Source organism: Nematostella vectensis, chromosome 1 (genome assembly GCF_932526225.1).
Source record: "Nematostella vectensis chromosome 1, jaNemVect1.1, whole genome shotgun sequence".
In the NCBI taxonomy this organism is placed as follows: Eukaryota; Metazoa; Cnidaria; class Anthozoa; order Actiniaria; family Edwardsiidae; genus Nematostella; species Nematostella vectensis.
This window is the reverse complement of record NC_064034.1, coordinates 17,920,827-17,947,026: the sequence shown is the minus strand read 5'-3', so window position 1 is coordinate 17,947,026 and position 26,200 is coordinate 17,920,827. Positions and strand designations below refer to the sequence as shown.

Sequence of the window (26,200 nt, the reverse complement as noted above, 5' to 3'; positions counted from 1 at the left end):
ATAAATTACTGATAATTTCCAATTTAATATGGCTCATGCCAATTAAAACACTTTCTTTGTAAGTTTCAGCGGTTTCATAAAATTCCTTTTTGTATATGTACATTTATTTGAAGACCTTAACGACAGAACAGACTGACAGCCATCCATTAAGGACACAGGTCATATACAAGATATGGCGCGGTATTCAAGACTGTGCACCCAATTTCATTTCATTAAAACAAACCCGACCCGTCTATGTTTGCATTTCCAAACTAGTCAACCACAAACAATTTTGAGGGGTCATTTTTATCGTGAATTCTTTTGAAAATGGTATCATTTCTTCTATCGTAAAGACGAAAGACAAATGGGAAGGAAAGCCTCTCCCACTGGTTTTTTGACCGATCGCAGGGGGGGGGGGGGGGGGTGCGGTTGCACTCAACCGCAAAAAGCGCGTAATTTCTTAATAAAGGATCGTGAAATAATACATTTTCTATGAATATGTCTGCCCTTATTCACCTCAGCAAATGGCTAATGCGTTCTTCTTTAGACATGAAGAAGTTTTTATTTTGTTAGCTGGAATCTTAAGGGAAAGATATTCAAAAAAAGCCAACATAAAATGACTGTTTGCGCTTAAAAGTCAAACTCGTGATTCCCATACATTACTATATCCAGGTACAACTCCATTGTACTATAACAAGTATTTTCTTAGCGCTTTTCAATCACCTGTTAAGTGGTGGAAAGGTGTCAAAACCCGCTAATTGCTAATGTTTTGTTGACGCTGACCATCAATCTCGGTCTCGAGCCTAATTAACGATTTCTTGAGTCATTCATTTTACAAAAGAAAAAAAGTGCGGTCGGTCTTAGCGCTCAGAGACTTCTGGGAAATTCTGATTGGATAACCCACAAGACATCGCGAGGCACAAATATATACCTGTCAACTCTCCGCGCATCATAGGCGAGAGTCTCAAGATTTGGACCTCTTCTCCCGCTCTGCCGCGTGGGGCACCAAATCTTCCTCTTTTTGACGATTAAAAAAATCCTTCTATGGAAATCGACATTTTGCCTATTTTTTCTATTTTTTGTAGCGCCTCTTATCAAACACGCATGTGAGATCTATATTGCGCGAGACGCTTTTTGAACGCCAAACGTCGTCTCAATAATAGCAGTGTATACCCCACCCCACCCCCAACAAAAAATAAATAATAATACCCTCCCCCAAAAATTCACAAGCCTTGAGATTTTCTGAGGATGACAGGTATGCAAATAATATGCGTTGTACTACTTCCTTTTCTAAACTGAAATTGGAAACCGTTGTAGTTTTCCGATCACGCACGAACCACTTGACCATCTCCAGAGCAAGTAAACACTTAAGAGGATTTAGCAGTTAGTTTAGCATATGGCAGTTTTTGCTTAATAATCTAATGTGTGACTTTATGATATGATCACGTGAACTTGATATCGGTTTGAGAATGTACTTTACCCCTAGCCCGTCGCTAGGCCTCATCGCCCTTCTGTTGCAAGAGAAAAGATCACGTGACTCCACCACCGAGGACGAAACCTGAAATAAAATCCGTCTATAAACGATAAAAATAAATCGAAACTTTCCTTTTCATAAAAAAAAATAAAATAATTTTTTGAGTGTATCATGGGGATCATGTTTGTAGCCGCCCTCGAGGTCTGTCAATTAGAATATGTATTTCGAAATTAAATCCTGAACATAAAATGATTTTTGATATCATAGAGCACTCACCCCTCCCCTGGTAGAATAAAGTGTTTATGACACGTATACGTGTACACGTTAGTGATGAGAAGCGAGGCAGAAGAGGGTCCCGTTTCATGGCTGGCTATACTTTTTATGTAAACTCCCACAAAAGAAAGAATGAGTCGCCGGGCTCACAAATGCAACGCAGGTCAGTTAAATTGTATATACGCGTTTTTAAAAGCAATAGGGATTATAGATTATGCTATTCTAACAAAACAAACAACGTTCTATCACCTATTAAAAATGGTTCTTTATGGAATTTGAAATCTCATTCATTTTGAAATACCATTCTATTCTGTCTTTATTTGAGTCGTGAAAAACTGTGAAATAGAAACGATACAGTTTTATTTTAGGCTTTTTTATATACAAAATTATCTAGAATAGTCCCTTCTCCAGGCAATATTTGAATAGTTTTTTCCATGTATTTATCCTCTTCTATATTAGTTTTCTGAGGCTATCCCCTATAGCCTCGCCCTCCGTATTCGCCGCATTTGTTCTACAGAAGAAAGCTTTAATAACCGCTGCAATTAACTCACCAACTAGCTCCTCAAGCGTGGCTATAAACCCGCTTTTCTCAAAAGACAAATCCTACGCGCTGCTAACATTTCCCGCATTGACGCCCTACGCCTTAATAATAACAACCACAAAAAGTCCCATCGCATCCCCTTTATCACTACTTATAACCCTACACTACCTAACATCAACGACATAATCCGTAGAGACTACAATCTTCTACTCTCGACTAAGCGATGCCATAAGTTTTTCACTGAGCCCCCTCTTGTCGCCTTTCGCCGCTCACCTGCTCACCTAACCTCCGCGACATCCTCGTTAAAGGCAAGCTACCTTCCGACCGCTCTCCCACCAACCAACCTTTCCGCTTTCCGTTGCGAAAGAAAAACTGCCTAAACCTGCCCCTATATTAGAACGATGGCCTGACAAGCTACACATTTTTCTCAACAGGTGAAACACGACCTCATAACCTCCCACATAACCTGCAATACTAAAAACGTGATTTATATGATTCAACGTAACCGCTGTAACCTTCAATATATTGGGGAAACTAAACGCAAATTAAAAGAACGCTTTAATGACCACCGCAGAAATGTAGACTCCCAATCCCGATCCATACAAACCCACGCCGCTGAACACTTCCTAAAACCTAACCACTCCGCTTCTGACATAGAGCTCATACCTATTGAAAAAATAAGAAATAACCGCGACTCCATCCGCAAAGCAAGAGAAGCCACACTGATAGCTCGCGCTGGCACTCTTGAACCCGGTGGCCTCAAGCGGCGTGAAGAAACCGTTTAGCTGTTTAGTAATCCACACCACCCTATTTACCATCTTCCATAAGTTACTCCTTACTCAATTACTATTTTTACCTTTTGTTAGTTAATCATCAATGAAAACCTTGTACATATACTAGCCATTGTAACTCATTTATAACCTGAAGAAGGCAGGTATTGGCCTGCCGAAATATCGTTCTAAAAAGCACAAATATGCGTTGTTGCCGACTTTTTCTTTTAAAAGGTTTTATAAAATCAAAGCTTTTCACTCTTCACTTATTTTCCTATTTATTTTATTCGGGCTACCTTTGTTACAATAAAGTGTTTGGGACTGGACACGAACTAGGTTCTCGGTTCATTCCCGAGCTCATTCTAACAATGAAATAATGACTCAAACCTCACCACATTGGAATAAGAGTTTCCCCTTTGGATATAATAACACGTCTTTTCCCAACAGACTCTGTAAAAAGCGAAGAAGAAACCGAAGACATGACACTTTTGCGCTCCAAAGTGGATCCAAAAGCGCAAGGCTCGATAACTCTTTTACAGGGGGTGGCTATCATTATTGGAATCATGATTGGGTCTGGAATATTCGTGTCACCGAAATTTGTGCTGGAAAATACTGGATCAGTGGGTATGATGGTTGTTGCGTGGGCACTCTGTGGCCTGGTAGCAACGCTAGGTTCTCTTTGCTACTGTGAGCTAGGGACATTGATTCAGAAATCTGGTGGTGAGTTGGTGTACTTCAGAGAAGCATTCGGTTCTCTTCCAGCCTTTCTTGTCAGTTGGACCATCATCCTGGTCCTCAAACCATCATCCATTGCCATCATCAGCATGGCCTTTGCATCTTATGCATATCTACCATTCATAACACCTGGCACCCCTGAGCCAACCACCACAATCAAGTTGATTGCCGCAGGGTGTATCATATTGTTGACCATTGTTAACTGTGTGAGTACCCAATTTGCCGCCAAGTCCCAAGTTGTGTTCATGGTTATGAAGCTTACAGCTATTGCAGTTGTGGTTCTACTCGGAGCCTACCATGCATTCAGTGGCCACACTAACAATTTCCAGGACTTGTTCAAAGGAACTAGTACTAATCTTGGAAAGCTGGCACATGCATTTTACAGTGGCTTATGGGCATTTGACGGCTGGAACCAACTGAACTATTGCACTGGGGAACTAAAAAATCCTCATGTTAACTTACCACGAGCAGCACTCATTGCCTTACCATTAGTGACTATTTGCTATATATTAATCAACATGGCATATCTGTGCATTTTAAGCCCAGCAGAAATCATTTCTTCAGAAGCTGTGGCCGTCACTTTTGCTGATAAGGTTAATCACCCCATAATTATGGCTCTCATCCCTATTCTTGTCTCTTGTTCTTGTTTTGGGGCAGCTAACTCATCAATATTCACTAACGCTAAGGTTGTCTGCGCAGCTGTTAAGCAAGGGCACATGCCTTTGTTTTTAGGTGCTGTTAACAAGAGATTACAGATGCCAATATATGCTGTTGCATCCCCCTCTTTTATAGGTCTTCTACTTTTGATTCCTAGCAACCTTGGCTCCCTTATCAGTTGTTTTAGTTTTGTGGCATGGGGCCTCTATGGTGGTGCTTTTCTATCATTGTTAGTGTTCCGCTGGAAGTTTCCTACTCAGCGACAACCTTATCGCGTGTGGACTGTGGTGCCAGTCTTTATGCTACTAATCTCAATTTATCTTATTATATCTCCGTTTGCTAGTAAACCAAAAGAGTCAGCATTTGCTCTGGGATATATTTTCACTGGGGTTCCCTTTTATTTCGTATTTGCATCTAAAAAGTAAAGTTATAGGTGAAGTAATTATGAGTAATAATATAAGTAATAATATATTATAAACATATATTCATCACATATATTCAATGTAAAGATTAAGTGACTTAAAAAGAATATTTTAGGACCAAGTGCTTTCCAAATGCCTACTTTTGTCTGCAAGCCCCCAAAAGTAAAAAATCAATAAAAACAAATGTGTAAATAGTTTACATAACTAGCATTCAGAGAAGGATATAGCTTTCTGTTCAAGGGGGTTTTGACTCAATTTTTTTTCCCATTAAATTTGGCTGTCCCGCATAGACACAATCTATTGAGATGCCAGTTTTAACAGTAAAATCTACACCAATTCAGGGGTGTAGCAGGGGGTGGGGCACTAGGGGCATGCCCCCCCCCGCCCAATATTTTCAAAAATTGTTAAAAAATGACCAATAAAGGTGGGACTGTTCCCCCCCCCCCCCCCCCCAATATTGCAAGGGTTCCTACAGCTTGCAATTAGGGTTTTCGCCCTTCCTGGGCCTTTTTTTTAAAATACAGGCACAACAAGAGTGAGGGGGGGCTCCCCTGGTCTGCCCTACATTCGCTACGGGTCTGGGGTCTGAGCTATAAGTTAAACAAAATTACTTGCAGGCCAGGATATTGAGTGGGGGGTGGGGCTCTTTTAACTATTTAGCAGACCTTTTTTTCTTAGGTAGCTCGTCCTAGCTCGCGGTGGTACTCGATTTTTCCTTCATCAGAGCGGACCTTCCAGTCGAGAAGGTTCAGTCGGACCTTCCCCCCATCCCTGGCTACTGGCCAGACTTTCTCGCTGTGGTCACTTTCGAGAACCTTGGTATCTTGTTATGGCAGAAAATACTTTTTTACACTTCCCAATGTGGTTTCCAAAGCACAGGCTACCCATTAAAATGTCGAAATCACCAGTCTAAGAGTAATTCCCTTGAATTGCACTGAGCACCCCTTCTGTGCATAGTGGCGCGCGCTGTTTGTTCGAAAGTTTCCGGTATGAAGTGCGCGCGCGCGGCAGTTGTACAAGAAAACACAGCAAAAGGCGCGCGTTTTTTACTTAAAATCGCTTTGACAGAAAAACGAAGTCGGTTACCCCTATTTTTTATTTGCTCAAATAGTTAAATATATACGGAAAAATGATATACTGAAAGAAGAAAAAAAGTTGGGTTGTAGAAGTTTTGTTATTTCTCTTAAAAGCCGTAAAATTACTTCAAAATGGCGCTTTTTACCGTATGAAAAGTGGCGAAAACAATGTCTTTTAGTGCGATCTCTTAAAATGTTATTTGTTTTGAACATTAGCTACTACGGGTTATTGTTTAGGAGATCGGATTTTGGCAGCTCGACAAGCAGAACTTATTTTTTTAAAGACTATAGGCACTCTTTTTGAAAACTAATAGTTGGGATTTTTCCTTGTGCGATCAGTAAAAACGCGTCAACTCTACGCCCCTCGAGGTCGGTACCCCCATTTTTTTTTATTACATTTTTTGAAAGCCCTTAACTTCAATATTGTTTATGCCAAGTTTAAAAAATTCTGGGTTGTAGAACTATTTCAAGGGAATTACCTTAAAGTCATAGCCTAGTTGAGATAATATTATTTGTAGTTAAGGAAACTAGAAATGTCAATATAAGACAACAAAATCTGGTAACTTGGGTTAAAAAAGCTAGAAGTTGACTTGTTTACCCAAAAAGTGCTCTCTGATCAAAGTAGTGCTCCTAAACCCAAATTGCGCTAAAAAAGTGCCGAGCACAATCTGGGAAGGCCTACTCTCCTGCCCACCCCTCCCCCCCCCCCCCCCCCCCCGTTTATTATAAAATCACGGTTTTTCATCTTCGTACACGGGCATCAGATTAGTGTCCCATTCTTTTTTGTTATTTTCGGGTGACTTGTCGTTTTTACAGCACTTAAATTCAAATTTACGCGTGCGTAAAGGTCGCGTAAAGATTTTGCGTAAATGTTGCATACGTAGTTTCTACGCTAATGTTTTCTGCGACCTTTTAGCGGGACGTAAAGGTTACGTCGACATAATCTTTACGCAATCTTTACGCCACGCGTAAATCTCGACGTCGTGACTCGATTTAACAGTTAAATAGGTGTGCACGAATGAGGCCGTCAAAAAACAAAACCCTTTCTATGGATGCAGGCCGCCTCCTCAGCGAATCCTGACTACTCGCCTGGATAACTCTAGCCAATATTGATTGAACAACCCGCTTTCTACTTAATTTCTACCTGCCTTGATTATGATCCACACGATTCGGCCGTTGTGTGTGTGTGTGTGGGGGGGGGGGGGGGGTGGGGGTGCACCCCCCTTGGTACGAGCCTGCCGTCCTGTTATTTTCGAGTAACTTTTATCACATCATGAAAATCCAAATTGCGTATGGACGACATTTACGCATTTTACGCAAACTTTACGTTTTGCGTAAATGTTGCATTTGCATAGTCTTTCACTACTGCGCAGACGGCGTAAGTATACTGTTTCCGCGACCTTTTAGCGGGACGTAAAGGTTGCGTTAATTACGCAACACGTAATCTCGACGTCGTGACTCGATTTAACAGTTAAATAGGCCGGTGTGCACGAATGGGCAGTCAAAAAACAAAACCCTTTCTATGGAAGTAGGCCGCCTCCTCAGCGGATCCTGACTACACGCCTGGATAACTCTAGCCAATAGTGGTTGGACAACTGTCTGTCTCTTTATTTTCTACCTGCCTTGATTATGATCCATACGTTCCTAGTCGATTATAATTGTGGCACGCCCCCCGTCACATTAGCGGCGGAAAACAGGCAAGGAGGTATTACAATTAGTAGCAGTGTCTAGCTTTTGAGAAGCTGGAAAATGCCGAAATTCAAAAAAGAAAGCATGGCCTCGAACAGATCCCCGTATATCAATAAGCTTTCTTTCAAAGTTGTCTTGAGCCCCCCACCCCTCCATAACAACACACAAATGTTTTGCGTCACTGCAAGACGAGGCTACCATAAATTTCCATTGGCCTTTACCTACATATATTAGTTTTTTCCAGTTAATAAGTATCTAGTGATTGTTCCTTGCTACCTTTTCTCAGAAAACAGAGCAAAGAACCGTGTTCAATTCACATTTCTTGTTCACTACTCCCTTTATGGCCAGTGCAGCGCGTGTGATTACAAAACAATGAAACAAAATCAAGGGCAAAGAAAATAAGAAGATTAGCCATGTTTGTGCAAGAGTATTAACTAGGGTATTAATCTGTGTATCGACCGTGCATAAACAGGAATAGATCCAGACCTTTTATTGAAAGGGGCAAGCGGGCACCAACATATGGTGGCATTAGCGGGAGGTAAATCTGTTGATTCTATTTCCCCTTTATGTCTTCTTCAAACTATTTCCCCACTCCCCTACCTTGAGAACTGTACTCAAAGCTATTTTATGGTAGACACGTATGATCTATAGCAAAAAAAAAAAGAATTGATTGCTAGAAGAGGGTTCATAAGCAGGCTTTTGGGACTCTGCATTCGGTGTGATAGATATATCAGACTCACTAGGCCTCCGAAAGTTCTCTTTATGGTTTTCTTGCTCAATTGCATGCTATCGCCATTTATAATACTATATAGTTAATGTTTATGTTCTGTTGGCCAAATACCACTGCATACGTTCAGTCGTCCTATTGATGTTTGTTATCCTAGTTTTTTTCCCATTCATACTGTGCGGTTTCCATTCAGGATACATACGACTGCTGCCGTGCCGTTGTACGAGGTCTTTGTGGCGTTAGCACGTGCCCCCAGAAACCCTATAACTTGGATATTTTGATAATGGTCTATTCTCCCGTGTTCGTCTTATTGCTTATCCGTTTGTCCCTTTAATGCAATCGCCGCTAATTTGTGGTTAAATTTCACACGAGGCAGCTGTTACGTATTATCGTCGGCTGGAAATCTTCCCGCGCTTGTCTTCACTTTTTGGGCAATTCATAAATGGCAAGGCAACTTAGTGATTGATGGTCCTAAATGGACTTGCAAAAAGTGCTCTAACTACGCTGTACTATAGTTCTATAATACTATACAAGCGCTAATTGATAAAAATAGTCAATTAATATTGAATCGTCTTTTAAAGGATCTACTACTCTTGGTAGGTTATATTAATCAAAATCTGTCCTTAGCTTTTGTAAAAAAAAAATAAAAAGAATTCCACAAAGTATTGTGAGTTTTTGTTTGTAGGATGTTTTAAGTTCTTAAAACCTCGAGCAGACATCTCGATATGTGGAGCGTGGTGGTTCATTTATCAAAAGGGGTAGCGTTGGGTAAATCCGAGACTTGCCGAGACGCCGAGCACGCGTTTCGGAATCCGAGCCCGAGCTTTTTCCGGCCTCTTTACAACCGAGCTCGAGCCTTTTTTTTTTAGCTTGGTTTCGGGTAACTTCCTCGAGGTTTGTCATAAATATCAGTTTAAAAAAAAAGTAGAGTTACAATACAATCTTGCTTCGGTAGCTAAAGTTTCCGTTTAGAGCGAAAAGGCTCAAGACTAGAGACTCGAACAAGAAGGGTAACAAACTAAAACAGATCGCGTTAAAAAAAAATAAGAGACTCTGAAAACACGTTTAAAAATCCCAGATTTCGAGACCTTGGTAGAAAAAAAACGAGGCTCCGAGACCCCTAAAAATTTGAAAACAACGAGATTCCGAGACTTGCGTAAAAACCGCCGAGATTCGAGACTTTCGAAATTTTTGCGAGACGAAATTTCAAGGTACCACCGCTACCCCTATCAAACGTTTGCACTGGTCTTTCTTCTAAACAACAATAAGAAGGGCAAACAAGGGCTTTTGATCATAACAGACTTCGGAATTCGTTTCAAATTAGATTCTCGTGAATGCTCATAAGACCCCATCATGCAATCATTCATCAGATATATACAAATGTTATCACGAAACAATCGGTAACCTAATCTTTTCTCAATTAAAAATTATTAAATTCTCGTAATTATGAAAACGTGGAGCCAAGTGTTAAATGAATAAGTCTATTTTTCATTATTCTGTGCAACTCTGATTTGTGCAAGGGGCCGGGTTCTGAGGATAGCAACATCTGTATTATCTACTATTATACACCTGCCTCGTTGCGTAGCGACCGCCGATAGCCGCGACTGCAACTCATGCAGTGCATGCAACTTCTTAGTGAAAGTGAGTCATGATTTCGTCTGTTGCCCTAAATTTCCCAATTTAACAAATTGATTTATAGTAATGGCCAAAAGCCAAAAACTACATTGTTGAAACGGGCGAGTAGAATTCGCACAAGGTTAGGGGTCTTTCTTGTACTTTCGGGCAAAAAAAACCCTACAAATTAATGGCTTTTTAAAAGACTTTAGTATAATCTTCTAACCATCCTATGCGCCTTATATCTGTGTTAGAAGCGCTCTCTAAAGGAGATCTGTTAAAAAGAAACATATGCCGTCTATCGGTTCTCATTATTCGTAGCTCGGGGAACCAGAGCAATGAGGAGAGACAGAAACTGGAGTTCCTTGCTTTTACTTAAATGCTACAAAAGTTTTTTTTTTCAGGTTTTGAAGTGAGGCATAGGTATAATCGCACGTTGCCTGGGCAGGGCATCGAAGAGCATTTCTGAGATAAACACACACGTCCAATAAACGGCATTGGGTACCGCGTGGAAACTTGACCACTGAAAGGTCAGCGATAGACAAACAGAGCATAGACGCTTTGGCTTCGAAACAAAAGGGAGGCAATTTCCCTTTGTTGTAAAGATAATTAGGCCTTTTAGAATAGTGAAAATGCATTTACTACGTGGCCATCGAATGTTTTCAAGTTTTTTTAATCTGATTTTGAACAATTTTAAATTTGTTTTGGCCAACTACTAGCCTCAAGATTAAAGAAGTTTACTTTTCTTACTGAGAGTAATTCAAGAAAGCTACCACCACTGTTTTTATGACGAAAATAGTGTGCTTTTATGACAAAAGTGTGACTTTTGTACTATGGCACAAGTGGGCAACAAGCACTAAGACTCCTTTTGCCCGCAAACTAAAAAGTATAGAACATATGACTCAAGTTCATGATAATTCTTTATTACTACTCAAATTCGGCATTAAATAATTATTTACAAGTCATATTTCGTCGCCATTCTTGGCGCTATTTACAATATATTCTATATGGTTAACAAGTGTATGTTCAAGGGCTATCTATATGTCTCATAGTAATTACCACGGTCTCCAGACTTTACTAGGGGCAGAGACATGTGTGTAGATCGCCGACCTCTGAGCTTGCGAACTCTTTTCAACATGCGACGAGGCAAGCTGGTACTCAGGGACATGATGAGGGTTCACAGCCACAGGTAGCTTTCGCGTGTTGGCTAGACTGTACATGGATGGTGGAGCGGCGACAACGTAGGGTTCACAAACTCTTTGACCGGGCCTGCAACCTTGACAGCAGAGGGGCTTAGAGAGTTGACTGGTAGAACACACCGGGTGTTGTCTTGCGTTCGCTTGCTCTGGGCTCATTTGCTCCATCTTCACGTGGTGGAACTCATTGGCTTTTTCGAGATCTGGCCGCGGCATAACTGTTAAAAGATTAAAGAAAAAACGAATATGTTTCGGTGCCATACAGTTAGATTTGTATCTGCCTATTCTCTACGCGTTTTTATTAACGTGTGTGTTGACGTTCGATTACTTTGTTATCGCGTCTCAGAACGCAAAACACTGCATCATCATCACTGGACCATGAAGTATAATTATTGAATTGCAAATTTCTACTCACCAGTATTTCTGCGGCTTTGGATGACTTTGAGAAAGTTTACTGTGAGCTCGAGGATTTCGGCTTTTTCCATTTTCTCGCAGTTTTGTTCGGCTTGAGGACACTAAAATAATAGAAAATAAAAAATCATTAGGCTTTTTGCATTTAAATAGATTTAATATCCTTGGTTAACGAAGTTTCGTTTCGTTTCCTTTAGTGATTTTAGTTGCCATAAATACTCACGTTTTGATATAGTGATGACAGGACCAGTGTTTTCAACTCGTTTAGGCTATGGTTAATTCGGGCTCGGCGTTGCCTTTCGAGTAAGGGTTTACTGGACTTGTTCGCCTATTATAAGAAGAAGAAATTAAGCGAAAAAAAAAATCAAAACAAACTAAAGAAAAATGTGAGTTTCAAAAATTTGATTTCGCAATATAATTCCAGCAGAAAATAACTTACCAGTTTGCATTGTCTGTTCTTGAGAACTTTGTCGAAGCTCTTGTCAGCCATGATTTTGAGGTTTTTTAGTATGCGGAGGTAGTGACTTGTTTGGAGATAGCTTTAAAAGCGAATGCCGGTTGTTGCAGTGCGTGCCCTATTTATACCCGTGTGCAACTCCTAATAAATTGTATTCGACACATTCTCGGCCAATAGAATCCTAATGCCGATAACAAGCACCACGGGCAAACAATACAGGTTGCACGCGAATGCAACTCGCCTATTCTTTCACCCCTAATTGCATTAGAATAGGCGGAAGCGTTGCACGCGATTTGCATATTGCGCACTTTGTGTGCAATGCATAATGCCGCTATCTGATTGGCCGGCGGTGCGCGTCGCGTCTTAGTTGCACGTGTTGCTTGCAATCTATTTGCAAAATGCCGTTCGCTCGCGCTCGACTCGTGTGGGCGTCAAATTCTTCAGCATTGTTTTTAATGAATTATTTGCCTTGCTCAATAATTGTAACCCTACTCCCTATTACCCGTCAATTTGTACCAGTAAGCACCGCAAAGTATAGGAGAGCCATAAAGGCATTATCCTCTTTTTTATAACACACTTTAAAGAAGAGTCTCCCGTATTTAATAGTCTTTTAATAACCACCAGGTCTTCATTATGATCTGTTTTATAGCCTGAAGCTAATCGTGTGGCTCGACAAGACTCGAATCAATTGTTTATTTCTGCTCTCTTCTCCTAAATCTATGAATTAATCTTTACCTATTGATTGACAGAGCCCTAAAAATTCATAGTTAAGTTACTTTTGAAAAATTAGAGTTTTGCCTTTGAAGCTAATGATGTTCAATGCTCATGTTCCTTAATTCAAGACAGGCCGTCTATGCATTTAGATTGATGTGATTTTTTGAGTGGTAAAAGTTAAAGGTCTGCTGCCTTGTGCGCATTGTTTCCCACGAGCTCTTCTGTGTTGACCCTGAATGCGCGTCTCTTTTTGTTCGCTCAAACAAAGGACGCGGCAGCCAGCTGCCCTGCAATGCATGTGCCAGCTATTGCATAGCAACCCAATTGCCCACTTATCCTGACGCGTTGCACCGGCTATTGTTTGCGGAGTTGCATTGAGTAAACGACGCCGATGCAATTAGGATACAACTCACTTGCAATATGATTATTTGAGAATATAAATCAAATTCTCTGAGTTCTAGTATAAGTGAAAAAGAAAACGTAACTAAATACCAAATCGTTGTCCACTCTCTTAGCCTTGAAATTTTGACATAATTTTTTTATGGTAAAAAAAAAACTTTGACACGTGCTTGTGCTATTGTTACGCCGCTAAATCAACATAACCCATAGAAGTGCTTCAGAAAGTACATATGGGCTTGTTTTTCGTTTTATAGACTCCCAATTGGAGGATAAAAAATAATAAACCAATAAAAAAAAGTAACTAAGCCCGCTGTTTATGTTTTCCTGTCAGCGGAAAAAAATGCGAGAACTAAGACCGAAAGCAGTGCCGGGAGATTTCGCTGGCAGAAAATGGCGGCAAGGAATTCGAAATAATTATATCAACTTAAAAATATGCCTTGCAACTATCTGAAGATGTAACAAAAATATCTTCAAGTGAGGGTGGAAGCCGTTGAGCTAACTCTTAAGTGATTATGGGTGAAAAAATCCAGCTTGCTTCGGCGGGGAATGATATAAAGATATGGGAACTACCGGGTTTGCACGCTTTGACTTCGCTGACTCCACACTCTCAGCCAGTCACTTCCATATGCTGGAGCGGAAATAGTATCCTTTACCTCAAAATCTGGAATGATTTAGTAGCTATATATTTTAAGATTTTAACACACTGCAGGATTTCTGGTTTGAAATGGCAGGATTTGTTCAAGTCAAATACGACTGTGTTTTGGTAGTTTGTTCGAGAATTTGGTTCTTGTCGATTATGGTGTTGACGTTAACAATATTTAAGTTAAGTATTCAATATCTCTTCATGAATTCCTTTTTTTTGCATTGGCGAGTATTCCTGGCTATGTTAAGAATTTCTTGTTCCACTTGTACTTGTAGTGTCGTTGTTTGCAGATAAAAGTGTCTAAATTGCAGGAAATGATGCTTGTTTACATTTCTATCGTCAAAAGTCTACCATTAAAACTTTTGTCGTCACACATTAATATTGAATAAGTTTGGCCTAAAAAGAACACGTTGTGTTGGGTTCCTATATTCATCCAATAGTTTTATCCATAAGATAATACTATAATGTACTATTGCCTATGTGTTGTTAAAATTAAATTAGCATTTCTATATGTTATCATATGTCTTTTCACACAATATGTGACATGGCTTATTTGAAATTAAAAATCTCCTGGTTTGTAGCATTAAATATTTCCCTGATTCTATGCTGAAAAATATGTGAACCAACAAAAATATTTTCAGTAAGAAACTTGTCTACTCCCAATATTTGTTAGCCCTGAGATTGACATCTGAGAAATGTTTTCATAGAGCTATTGAGGTAGGACTGTTAAAGCAGCATTGTCACCAGTTTACTTTGTCAGGCCAATGGAAACTTCAACTGGCAAGAGACAAAATAATCTATTAGAATCATCACTCTCAAACAGGCCTTCTGCTTTTAATTATCAGTTACATGCTCAGAAGAAGCTTTCAAAAGACATACTGCTTTAACAATTTTGAAATATTTTTAATGTTTTCCATTAAAAATAATTGGAAATTGACCTGAAGTAAACTGTAATATTACAGCTTTAAGTTTTGTTCTCTTGTGAGAAATGTGAGCTAAATGACAGAAATGTTGTTGTTTTTGTTCAATCAAACTTCCCCTAGCCTGTTTTAAATTACTTATCTTGTGAGTAATGTTCTCTTGAGAGACATGTACAGTAAGTCCTTAACCTCTGTGCAGATCAAAGCCTTGCAAGTGTCAGTTCTGATAAAGTGGTGCTCACATATTTGAAGGGAGGAATCAACCGTTCTACTGACTTTGTTGTTGGGGTCAGTAATCGGTTATTATTTGTCCAACCACCCCAGCTTGGCTGGAATATCCAGATTTCCAATAAAACCATTACCAATGACCAGGATATGAAAAATTCTAATTAAGCAGCATCGTATTGCAGAACACATTTTTTCTATATACCAAATTGCTCAAATAAGCCCAAAGGTGCTTATTCAAGGTGCTTATTGGGGGAGATGCTAATTTCAAGATCCATTTGATCTCTAGACAAAAAGTTCCTAATTAGAGCTTGTAGGGAGGAATAAATCCTCCCAGAATCATAATGTAACAAGATTTAAGGTGTGCCTAAGGGGGAACCGAAAGTCGCAAAACTGCACGACAGAAAAATGTGCAGTCTAGAGAAACAGGCAAGGCCCTTATTCTGGGAAGGCACAACCCTTTTTTGGCAAAATGCTTATTCGAGCAATTTCCCCTCCTTTGAGTAGTTCTAGGGAATTACCGTACATTTAATCCAAGGGACAGGGGCAAAAAAAGGCAAAGTTCAAATTGTAAGGTCGTGTTACCTTATATTCACTTGATTTTTTGCATAGATGTTTCTTGTGTTTTATAAACCAAAATAAGGTTTTGTATTTTTGGGTAGATAATCCGTTCTTGAGATATTGCAAATTATAAGACTCTTGATTTGTCTGAAATTGCCAATTTGGGCGAAATTTACCACTTTTTTCATGATCTATGGCAACTTTGCTCAATCATATCTCAGGAACGGATCATCTACCAAAAAATACTAAAGCTTATTTTGTTTTATATTATGCAAGGAACCTCTAGGCAAAATGTAAACAAAATGTAAGCTAACACAACCTTACAATTTTTAATTTTGCCATTTTTTGCTCCTGTCCATCCAAGGTTAAATAGAGACATGCAGTATAATTTGCACCGCCCTAGTCCAAGTTGTAATTCCCTCTAGACCATGTTGATTACAGAGCTCCTTGAATAAATAAACCTAAAGTCTAACAATTAGGCTTTACCCTCAAATAGCATTTTTCATATATAAAGATTTTGAAAAAAAGTGGCATGAATTTTGTAAACTTGTTGAAAATCTTTTTTCTGTTCATCTGTAAACATGAATCTTTCTTTTCTAAGGATGGTCACACATGTGCTGCCTTCAACTCTACTTCACGCTACTTGCTGCTTGGAGGCAAGACCAAAACTCTCACTGCATGGGATGTGCGATCAAAGAGCGTCAAGAAGACTTACAAAGATCACAAGGATACAGTCTCCTGTCTGCAGTTCAACTGGAATGATACCAGCATTGCATCAGGGTCCGTTGACGGCAACATCCTGCTGCACAATGTTGTGACAGCGCAAGTTAGCCAGCCTTTAAGACAACCTAAAACACAGGTTAGCAGTAAACATGTTAGAAAAGGCTGTCAGTGTCATACTAGTTTTGTTGTATGGCCTTTGCTTCTAAGGCCAGAGGACCCAGATTCATTTCTAGATTAGATTTTCTGAAATATTTGATGTAAATAAAATGGATCTCTGTAAAAGAAAATGGTTTTCTGCGAATTATGCTGTGTATTCTTGTCTTCTCAAATAAGGAATTAAAGTCAGAGGTTTCATATCTTGAACACATTGTATTAACCTTACATTTTGCCAGGAACTGACATGTTGATAGTTATATTGAAAATATTGTTATGAATCAATACAAAAGGCCCAAATAGTCTTGATCCTAAAACCAGAAGAATAAATACAATGCAGACTCAGACTTATTAAGTCTGCCCTGAAGTAGTCTCATTAACGATGAAAATTTGGCAAAGTCGAATACCAGTTTTTGGTGCATTGGAAATATTGTTATGTTTATCAAGTATTGTCATATCGACAAAGTCACTTCTTATATTTCCTATAACAGTATCTCACTGGGGCCCAACTTGCCCCATATTCAGTTCTACTATACAATTTAATAGTTATACTTATCTTGTTCTCTATGTTTCGTTCCAGGCAATAAGGGGATTACAATTTTCACATTTCAAGAAAGCACTACTTGCATCAGTGAGTGACGATGGTGCGTCTAACCTGTGGGACACAAATTCGCGTAAGCTGGTGACGTCGTTCGTGAATGAGCACAAGGCTCCAGCTACTGCTCTTGCATTCTCCCCTGCCAATGAAATGCTGCTGACAAGTGTTGGTTTGGATAAGAAAATTGTTTTTTACGACGTCCAAGGAAAAAAGTATGTATAATCGGGGTTATGCAACTGTGAACGTTGCTAATTTGAGGACAAACGGTGTTTACCTTGATTCAAAACAAACCAGACAATGCTCAAATAAGCATTAATTACACAAAGCTTCACCTTCAACTCAACCTTGTTTTTTGATGTTCTTGAAGGCCAGTGAAAGTCATTACAGCAGATGGTCCACTTACAGCTGTTGACTTTTTAGATGATGGTGTCACTCTTGTTGTCGGCACAACTCGTGGTAGGTGTGTCCTACAGTTGATCGAACATGATTTGGTTTTAAATAATAATTTAAAAAATAATTTTTGATACTATCTATGTTTTTTTGATAGGTTTTTACCAACATCTTATTCTGCTTAAGAATTGAGTTTTATTCTGTTCCAGGCAAAGTTTGTGTTTATGACCTTCGCAGTGGGTCATCACCTATCAACACTCAGGCCGCTCACATGTCCTCCGTACAATGTCTGCGATTCCAGAACAGTTCCTCTAAGGTGAAAACATGAGTGCTCTTTCTAAGGGAATTTTATAGTGTAGCACTCTTCAAGTGAGGCTGATGAGTGTTCTGTATAAATACAAACTGCTTCATGGTGTTTACTATCACTTAGGTTGTAAGCACTCATCATAATCATCAAGACATATTACGGAAAACCCTCTCCGTTCGAGCGCATGATGATGATAACATCAAGTACTGCCTGTAAGCAGGCTAAGACACAAGCTGTAGTGTGCTTATATCAAAGTATCTCATCCTCAGTTTTAGTGCCCCAAATCACTTTATGTTGTTTTCTTCACTTGTGTTTTGATAGCTTCTTCCTATGTTTGTAATAACAGGGAGTCGATCTGTGATTCCTGAAAAATACCTGCACCCTGGTGGGACTGTTCTAAGATCCCCCTCAAATTACCAAAATAGAGTGTTTACATGAAGCTTAACCCCTTGGTTCTGAAAGTTCCCCAGAATTTCCAATTTCCTTTGTGGAAGGTTGGATTGATCTTGTCTGGAATTGAACAATAACAGTGAGGTGGTCGCATACGAAAAGTTTACAGTACTAACTGATGTTTTTTTTCCCCAGAGCGATTCTATGCTAACAAATAAAACAACCAAGTCAGCAACAAATATTAACCCTATTAACACTAGCAATCAGCCAGGGCGGACCACAACTGCTCCACAACCCACCCCTAAGAGTTCAGCATCTGTGCCAAACCCTGCCACTCAAAGTATGGTGTCACATACTAATGGTATTCGTGGGGATGATGTGGAGGTCTTTTCACCCATAAGGGAAGGTGAGACTTGCTATTGTAAGCTGTTATGAGATACACATCATGCTATTGTAAGCTGTTATGAGACACACATCATGCTATTGTAAGCTGTTATGAGACACATGCTATTGTTATCTGTTATCAGATACATGCTATTGTAAGCTGTTATGAGACACACATCATGCTATTGTAAGCTGTTATGAGACACACATCATGCTATTGTAAGCTGTTATCAGATACATGCTATTGTAAGCTGTTATGAGACACACATCATTCTATTGTAAGCTGTTATCAGACACACATCATGCTATTGTAAGCTGTTATAAGACACACATCATGCTATTGTAAGCTGTTATGGGACACACATCATGCTATTGTAAGCTGTTATGAGACACATGCTATTGTAAGCTGTTATGAGACACACATCATGCTATTGTAAGCTGTTATGAGACACATGCTATTGTAAGCTGTTATCAGACACACATCTGTGCTATTGTAAGCTGTTATGAGACACATGCTATTGTAAGCTGTTATGAGACACACATCATGCTATTGTAAGCTGTTATCAGACACATGCTATTGTAAGCTGTTATCAGACACATGCTATTGTAAGCTGTTATCAGACACACATCATGCTATTGTAAGCTGTTATGAGACACATGCTATTGTAAGCTGTTATGAGACACACATCATGCTATTGTAAGCTGTTATGAGACACACATCATGCTATTGTAAGCTGGTATGAGACACATATCATGCTATTGTAAGCTGTGATGAGACACACATCATGCTATTGTAAGCTGTTATGTGACACACATCATGCTATTGTAAGCTGTTATGAGGCACACATGCTATTTTAAGCTGTTATGAGACACACATGCTATTGTTAGCTGTTATGAGACACACTTTTAATGCTTCAATACAATATTGCATGCTTAGGGACCAAGCCATTATCACTGCCAGTAAAAGGAAGTACAGACTCCTTGAGCATGTACATAATTTTGCAGTTAGAGCTTCAAACTTACCGTAAAAGGGTTACTTACCTTAGACGTGAAGTATCCCAATTTTGTCATCCTAGCAAAGTACAAAGTGTTAAAAGGATCCATTTCCTTCGGCTGATTTGGGGAAGCTAATGCGATATTTTTTATCGAATTCAGTAAATAAAGTATTAAAGTTTGGTTTTAGATGGTTATTTCGAGATTTTAGCACATTTTAGCACAGATATAAAATGAAAACAAAAAAAACAAAGGTGCGACTAAAAAGGGTTCTTTCAGACCTAGAAAAATTCCTCAAACATTTTATTTTAATTTAAAATCCTCTTAAAAGTGTTTTTTTTCCCTTCTCTTACAGCCAAATCTTTAACCACTAGTTCAATCCGAGTTGACGATACCCATACGACTGAAAAAGACCTGAAAATGAATGGAAACACTATCGCTCCAGACAGTAAGTATATTGTATGCATGCTTTGCATATTGCCTTGTGTGATGATCCTAAGGGACGGGCCATTTAACTTTTGAGGGGGAAGGGAGTAGATGATTGGATGAAAAAAAAAAAAAAATTCCTGCAAGGCATATTAACAAGAAATCGCACCTCTGTAAAAAAAAAAAATCCTGCCTAATAGCCCTAATGACTACCCAGGTTATACCTTGAGAGCACTTGGAGCTGAGGTGTTATGTTGATAACTATATCGATAAATTATTCTTTATTTTCGCCTGACATTTTCACGAATTGTAACCCATACAAATGATTTAACAAAAAGATAAAAAGAGTCTCGCCATTTTAGGAATACCACAGTTTTTTTTTTCACAAAATACATCGAAATGATAAATTAGTTCAATGTCAATTATATAGAAATTTGGCAAAAAAAATTGGCAGCAGATGATGTCCATGCTTGGGCTCCTGCTGGCCGGAACACATTCCTTCAGTTTGTTTTCACTCATAATAATCTAAGGTGAATTCCTGTGCATTAATGACACCGCGGGTGTCATCACCGGGCAGGTATACTGTTTTCACGAAGCGTCGTGCTTAACCCGCCTTGATGCGAAAATAACGATAATGGAGTATTCCTGGAGTTAATGCTTCATAGGTCGATTTTGTTGAGATGAAGAAGCGCTTTGTGAAAATGTACAACAAACGCAAGAATCCGAACACGGATTCAGGTACGGGAGAGTTTGTACATCGAGCTGTTTCCTTCTGACAAGAGATTGCGTTATGCTTCAAATTATTCAAGGCGATGTTATGATAGAATGCGAATATGAGTTTGGCATTCTGTGTGCATTACAAGATCAGTTTGTTGCGGCATTGTGACGGGAAATGACCTTACATTAACTTCCGCCAGAATTCGTGAAACTCAATTTCCGACAAAAGCTTCATTTTATACTTCCAGTCCAATCATCTATAAAATGAAAACAATTGAAAGGAATTGAAAGTTTGTATTGTTTCGTGATATTGGTTTGAGTTATCTATTTTTTTGGTAAAAACACTTTCGCAGTATATACGTGAAATCCGATGCGTTCTATGAGTGATTTTTAATACTGTGGTCTCCGGAGCAATTTTTCGCTGGATGTCCTACGTTAGGGGAAGTTTGTCGGACTCTTTTTTCTTCCGGCAAGAGTCGATCACCTTTCGGACTTTTGCTCGGATGTTTTCCCACTGTTGTTCGTTTGCCTATTTTTTGGGCGTTGTTTTGGTGGGGGAAGCGTGGAGATGTGTGGGAGGTCAACCGTTCCTTGGGCTTGGTTATTCGCCTCTCAGATGTTTGATTCTGCTGGCCAATTCAGAGCGTTTCCCTTTTTGTTTCAGGCTCCGGTATCTTTTCACCCCTGGCCAGCAGCACTAGCGCATCGGACTCGCGCCATCGCCCAGTAGGCGGCCCAGCCTACTCTCCCACGGAGAGAGCCTATCCTATCACGGACCGCGCCTACTCACCTACGGGCCAGCCCTATCCCAAGACAGACCGGCAGCCAGTCGATGAACACAAACCACAGCAGCCAGGTTGGTCAGCAAGCCCTATAAGAAAATGTTAAAATGGAAAGCGCTAGGTTTGCAAACGGTTTGAAACTCTTAGGTTGCCTAGGACCCCCATTTTACTCACCCCCTGTTCTCCTTTACACAAGGATGCACTCCAGAATCCATGTATCGTTACTTGCATTGGTCCGTGGGTGACATAAAAATGGCTCAGTCCTGAAAGCAATAAATATCAAAACTCCAAACTTGGATCTGTTTTTTACGACGGATCTATTTATTTGGTATTTATGAAGCAATCCGGGTTACAATACAGGGATTTATTGAGTTCAACTTTATTCCAATTGGTTTAATGTCAACTGAAATTACTGGGATTGTCCTTTGCTATTCCTGGTCTTTCTGTTTATGTCGGGGAACCCCGCCCTTGGTTACGCCCCTGTACAAGGCCCGTTAACATTCAAGGAATGGGAGTGATTAAGATTGAAGTTGTATCTAATAGTACATCTGATGATCTCTGTCAGAACCAACAAGTCGTCCTGTCCCAAGTACGAACAACAACCAAGACGCTCTCTCTTCTCGAAACAGGCCCCCCTCGGAATCCTCTTCTGCTAGTGGCAGGCTCTTGGAGGAGACAAGTAACACGGATGTGCAGGGCACGAGACCACCACCCGATTCGAATCAGGTCAGCAGAGTCACGCTTCAGGGGAGCTCAAGTGACTCCAGCAACCACTCGTGGAAGTTTGCAGACGGACCTACCCAGTCATCGATGTCTCCAAAAATCTCGCCCCAGGTCCCTCGCAAAGTGTCTGGTACCAGTTCGGTAGAAGTTAGAGAACCAGGTGTTTTAGGTGAGTTGCTGGTGATAGTATAGTAACGTTGGGAACTGTTCCGTGGAGAGCCTACTACGTTTAAGATCTTCGAGCCTGTGCGCAAAGGGGCAATACAGTGTATGGTTGGCTTTCCTTGACGCAAAGAAAAATAGCTCTCTAAGGAAGAATTTATTATAAAGTCACATAAGCATTGCTTTGATCTTTTTAGATGGCCCCGATATTCTGCGCACCAATCTTTCTCAGCCAACCAGCACCCTAGCTAACGGACCGACAAACACCAGTCCCCCACAGATGGTAACGCAACAGGCCAGCGGTGGATTGCAGCCATTCCAAGTCGAGTTTATAAAAAACATGATCGATGACTCAATGGATGAGTTTAGGTGCGGATCCAAATGGAAAATTGTTTTTGTAGATGCTGTTGATGTTGGGTGATGGCGTTGTGTAGCGTTGTTATCATCAAAGCTTGTACAATTTGTCTCTTTTATCGTACTCGGTTGTTTCCATTGATGTTTATCCTCGTTGATAATTTTCGTCGTTTGTGTCCGATTGTTTTGTCGTGGTGAAAGCCAACTAATTCCCATGTGTCCGGATTTCGTTGAATGCTAACTCATTGGAATGTGTATCCCATTGTGTCGTCGTGTTGAAAACTACCTTGTTGCCGTCTGTTTCAAGGGTGGCGATGCACAAAGACGTAGTCAATCTTCAAGTAGAGATGTTACGACAGTTCCACATACAGCAGGTAACACTTACCCCCCCCCCCCCCCCCCCTGTGCTATAGTGGTATTTGTTAGTTTTACCAATAATCCCGTCAGATAACCGCTGAGGTTGCTGGCCATTGGTAGCACGAAGGTGCTAGTACACTATCTCACATACTCATGATTGTAAAATGCGAAGAGCAACCCCTTGGCCTTTCCCTGCTAGCAGAGGCCTCTTTTCTCTGTATTTCGCTGGGCTGGAGTTCGCGAGGAAAAGATACCTCTGCCATGGGTCGAAACTGTTTCTGTTGCGCATGCGTGAGCGTTAATAAGCGACCGACGTGCCAAAACCCGTACCATCGCGCGAAAGCTGTCAATATGCTTTGCATGGGTTTAGTCGGAAAGCATGAATCAAACTCCGGTTAGTCCTCCTCTTCGAAAAAAGAAAACAACTGTTCAATTTCAATCACCTAAAACGTCACTAAAAAGATTGAACAACAAACGCAGCAAAGACTAGTTTTGTCTTGTTTGTGGAATTAATTTCAAGACATCTGGGCAGCCGAGTTTCTTCAATGTAAATATCGCACAGTTGGTTCGAAGAAAATGTTACAAAACTTTTTGGTAAACTTAGATCAGCTATTCCCAGAAGAATATGCAAAACCTGTAAACGGAAGATTGACTCGTTAGTCAAAAGAGAGAAAATTCTGAATAAAGATAAGGCATTGAATGGCTTCTTTTATAATTCGTCGCGTGATATTTCTACGGAGGACGCCGTTTCGAATGCGGGCTTATTATCCCGCAGCGGATATACGTTTCATGCATGCGCTAGTCATTGTGGGCTCAAATAGTGGCCAGTAATTAATGAACGGAGCATGCGCTCTGGATCTCGTTCACGATCGTGGACGGCGGTTTGATCAAACGAACTTGCGACCCATGGCAGAGGTATCTTTTCCTCGCGAACTCCAGCCCAGCGAAATACAGAGAAAAGAGGCCTCTGCTAGCAGGGAACCTTGGCCTCCAAAATGTCGGTCATTTCTTTTAAAAATCAAATAATTTTCCATATGATATCTATGACTGCACAATCCCCACATCCAATCCTACGCCTGCGTATCTTTACTGATGGATTAAGTCAGTCACATTTGTAGTGCACGTTTGCATGTCTTAAAATACGTACAAATTTGATTGATTTTTGTCGCCTTTTTTAGATGGAGCTTCGTAAGATGATTGAGCAGTACTCGGTGAACGAGGCGCTTGTCGCAGAAATCGAGAGACTTCGAGAGGAAAACAAGCGACTGAAAACCAAGTACTAGAATTTCTTTGAAAAATCTAACAAATCAGAACGCTTCATTACAGATTACCAGATGAGGAAGCAAGTGCAGCGTGCGCATGTTTGCTTCTGTCAGCTCACATTTCAGCGCTGACAGGAAATGCAGCGTTAAACCAATCTTGGCATAAAGGGTTCGGGTAACAAAGAATTAATGAAAGAAATCCTACAAGGGATACTAATACACTGTACAGTAAGATTGGCTTCGGCAGACGTTTTTGTATAAATGTTTGATGAAGACTAAGAACTTTGAGTCCCTGAGATCCCATAGAAACATAATCCCAGCAACATGCCACGGTATTTATAGTATTTATCATCAACCTAAATTTGAGATGGTAATGAAACAGGCGTTTTGTTATGAATGTAAAAAAGTGGCTTGCCAGTATCCGGTTGAGAGGTCTTGCTATGCCAATATTTTAAATAATAAGCAATACCGGTTTTGTACCCAGAGAACTCGTTTCTTGTGACTTTTGTAAGTTTTTCATTGGTCCTGTGAGTAGTTGTATTTTTTCAATAGCAGTTGCAGTTTGATAAATTATACAAATAAACTATATAGAAAACCATGGATCTCAGTGAGGTTTAGGCGATTGAACCTGCTAATGTTCATTCTTTATTTGTGTTTTTGGTTGAGAAGAGGTCAGGTTTCTTTTTGTTGACCTGTGATTTGTTTTCCCTTCATCCTCTCTTTATGATGCTTCGCATTACGTGAAATGTGATGCTAAGTGATTGCTTTATCTTACTTTGCTGCTGGTGGTGCTGGGGGGTGCACTGCCTGTATTCTCTTCAAAATAATGATTTCAATTATTGCCAACGTATATTAGATTTTATGTGCAGTTATATCGTAGAGGGAAGATCATATTTATCTTGGTACTTCCCATTTCATCCCTGTCCAAGTAGTTATCTCTACAAGACAAAGCAATTTCACGTTGGTTTCAGCGGTGTTTGCTTGAGGATACTCGATGCGCCCCATGAAGATTTTATCGTTCGCTGGACACATGCTCGTTCCCATGGCAACTCCGTTGATTTGTATGTAGTTTTGGTATTTGAAGACTAAGTTTTTCTGTGTATGGGAAAGTTCATTATTAATCGGGGGGAAAGGCTGCTAAGTAGATTTTTTTCTGGTTCAGCACAAAAATGGTGACCCTCCCCCAAAGATGCAACCAAAAATTAAGGCCCTCCCCCAGAACCGAAAAAGCTAAAAAAGGGGTATTGGTTAGTTTATTGAAATTATACTCTAGTTGCGAGATGCTCTACATTCGGCATGTTCTTCCAGAAGCATCAGAAAATATAACCGTGCAGAGCCACACATGTAGTAAACCCATAATTGTAATAAGAAGTTGCCCACAAATGTAGTAAACCCATAATTGTAATAACAAGCAATCTGTGCAGTACAAACTAAGAAAGGGGATGGGGCCAAAAGAGAAATATATACTTTCTATTTGTTAACCGAAATATGGCCTGAATGTCACTGTTTCAAATTGATATTGTGGGGGCGTCCCTCCGCACGCGAAATTGTTGTGTTTGAGGGGGGAGGGGAGGGGCACTGACTTTAGCATGCCCATAAAGAGACTCTGCCGGCGGTTGATTTACATGAAACAGAAGATGATTGCACTTCCTAATGAGGTGTCCCATTTATGATAACCTTAGGAAAGAAATGTCTTGAAAAAGACAAAATTAGATTTCCCAACAAGGAACAGCTTTTTCATCTAAAGGAAGTCTAGAAATTTATTGGTTGAAACAACCTTATGTAACAAAAGCTATATGGTAGTGTTGTTTCTATCCCATTTTTCTGGGATATAAAACCTAAATGGAAAAATCATTACCTCCTTCCCAACTGAAATCTTATTTGCATATCTTTTCATACCCCCAATCTGAATAGCTTGTAAGGGAGGGGGGGGGGGGGGGGGGGGATTTGACATGAATTGAAATTCGCAAATTCAAAACTTTAGGGGATAATGGTT

General features: G+C 40.0%; 3 protein-coding genes across 3 annotated transcripts; 2 read left to right on the top strand and 1 right to left on the bottom strand.

The window, feature by feature from the left end:
- Positions 1-1,741: 1,741 nt before the first annotated feature.
- On the top strand, positions 1,742-5,050 carry LOC5514415 (b(0,+)-type amino acid transporter 1). Its single transcript, XM_032384090.2, has 2 exons — positions 1,742-1,889; positions 3,485-5,050. The coding sequence occupies exons 1-2, from the start codon at positions 1,859-1,861 to the stop codon at positions 4,852-4,854; spliced, it is 1,401 nt and encodes a 466-aa protein (XP_032239981.2). The 5' UTR covers positions 1,742-1,858; the 3' UTR covers positions 4,855-5,050.
- A 5,814-nt stretch (positions 5,051-10,864) lies between these two features.
- LOC5514456 (transcription factor HES-2) lies at positions 10,865-12,201 on the bottom strand. The gene is made up of 4 exons (XM_032384063.2): positions 12,004-12,201; positions 11,788-11,892; positions 11,569-11,668; positions 10,865-11,371 (listed from the first exon to the last, which is right to left on the bottom strand). Exons 1-4 carry the CDS (start codon positions 12,052-12,054, stop codon positions 11,013-11,015), a joined length of 615 nt encoding a protein of 204 aa, XP_032239954.2. The 5' UTR covers positions 12,055-12,201; the 3' UTR covers positions 10,865-11,012.
- Positions 12,202-13,487: 1,286 nt separating this feature from the next.
- On the top strand, positions 13,488-24,804 carry LOC116619353 (protein NEDD1). The gene is made up of 13 exons (XM_048729181.1): positions 13,488-13,776; positions 14,897-14,985; positions 16,085-16,342; positions 16,940-17,169; positions 17,325-17,413; positions 17,557-17,663; positions 18,240-18,450; positions 19,777-19,869; positions 21,229-21,420; positions 21,912-22,238; positions 22,429-22,600; positions 22,893-22,959; positions 24,121-24,804. The coding sequence occupies exons 1-13, from the start codon at positions 13,647-13,649 to the stop codon at positions 24,223-24,225; spliced, it is 2,070 nt and encodes a 689-aa protein (XP_048585138.1). The 5' UTR covers positions 13,488-13,646; the 3' UTR covers positions 24,226-24,804.
- Positions 24,805-26,200: the final 1,396 nt, after the last annotated feature.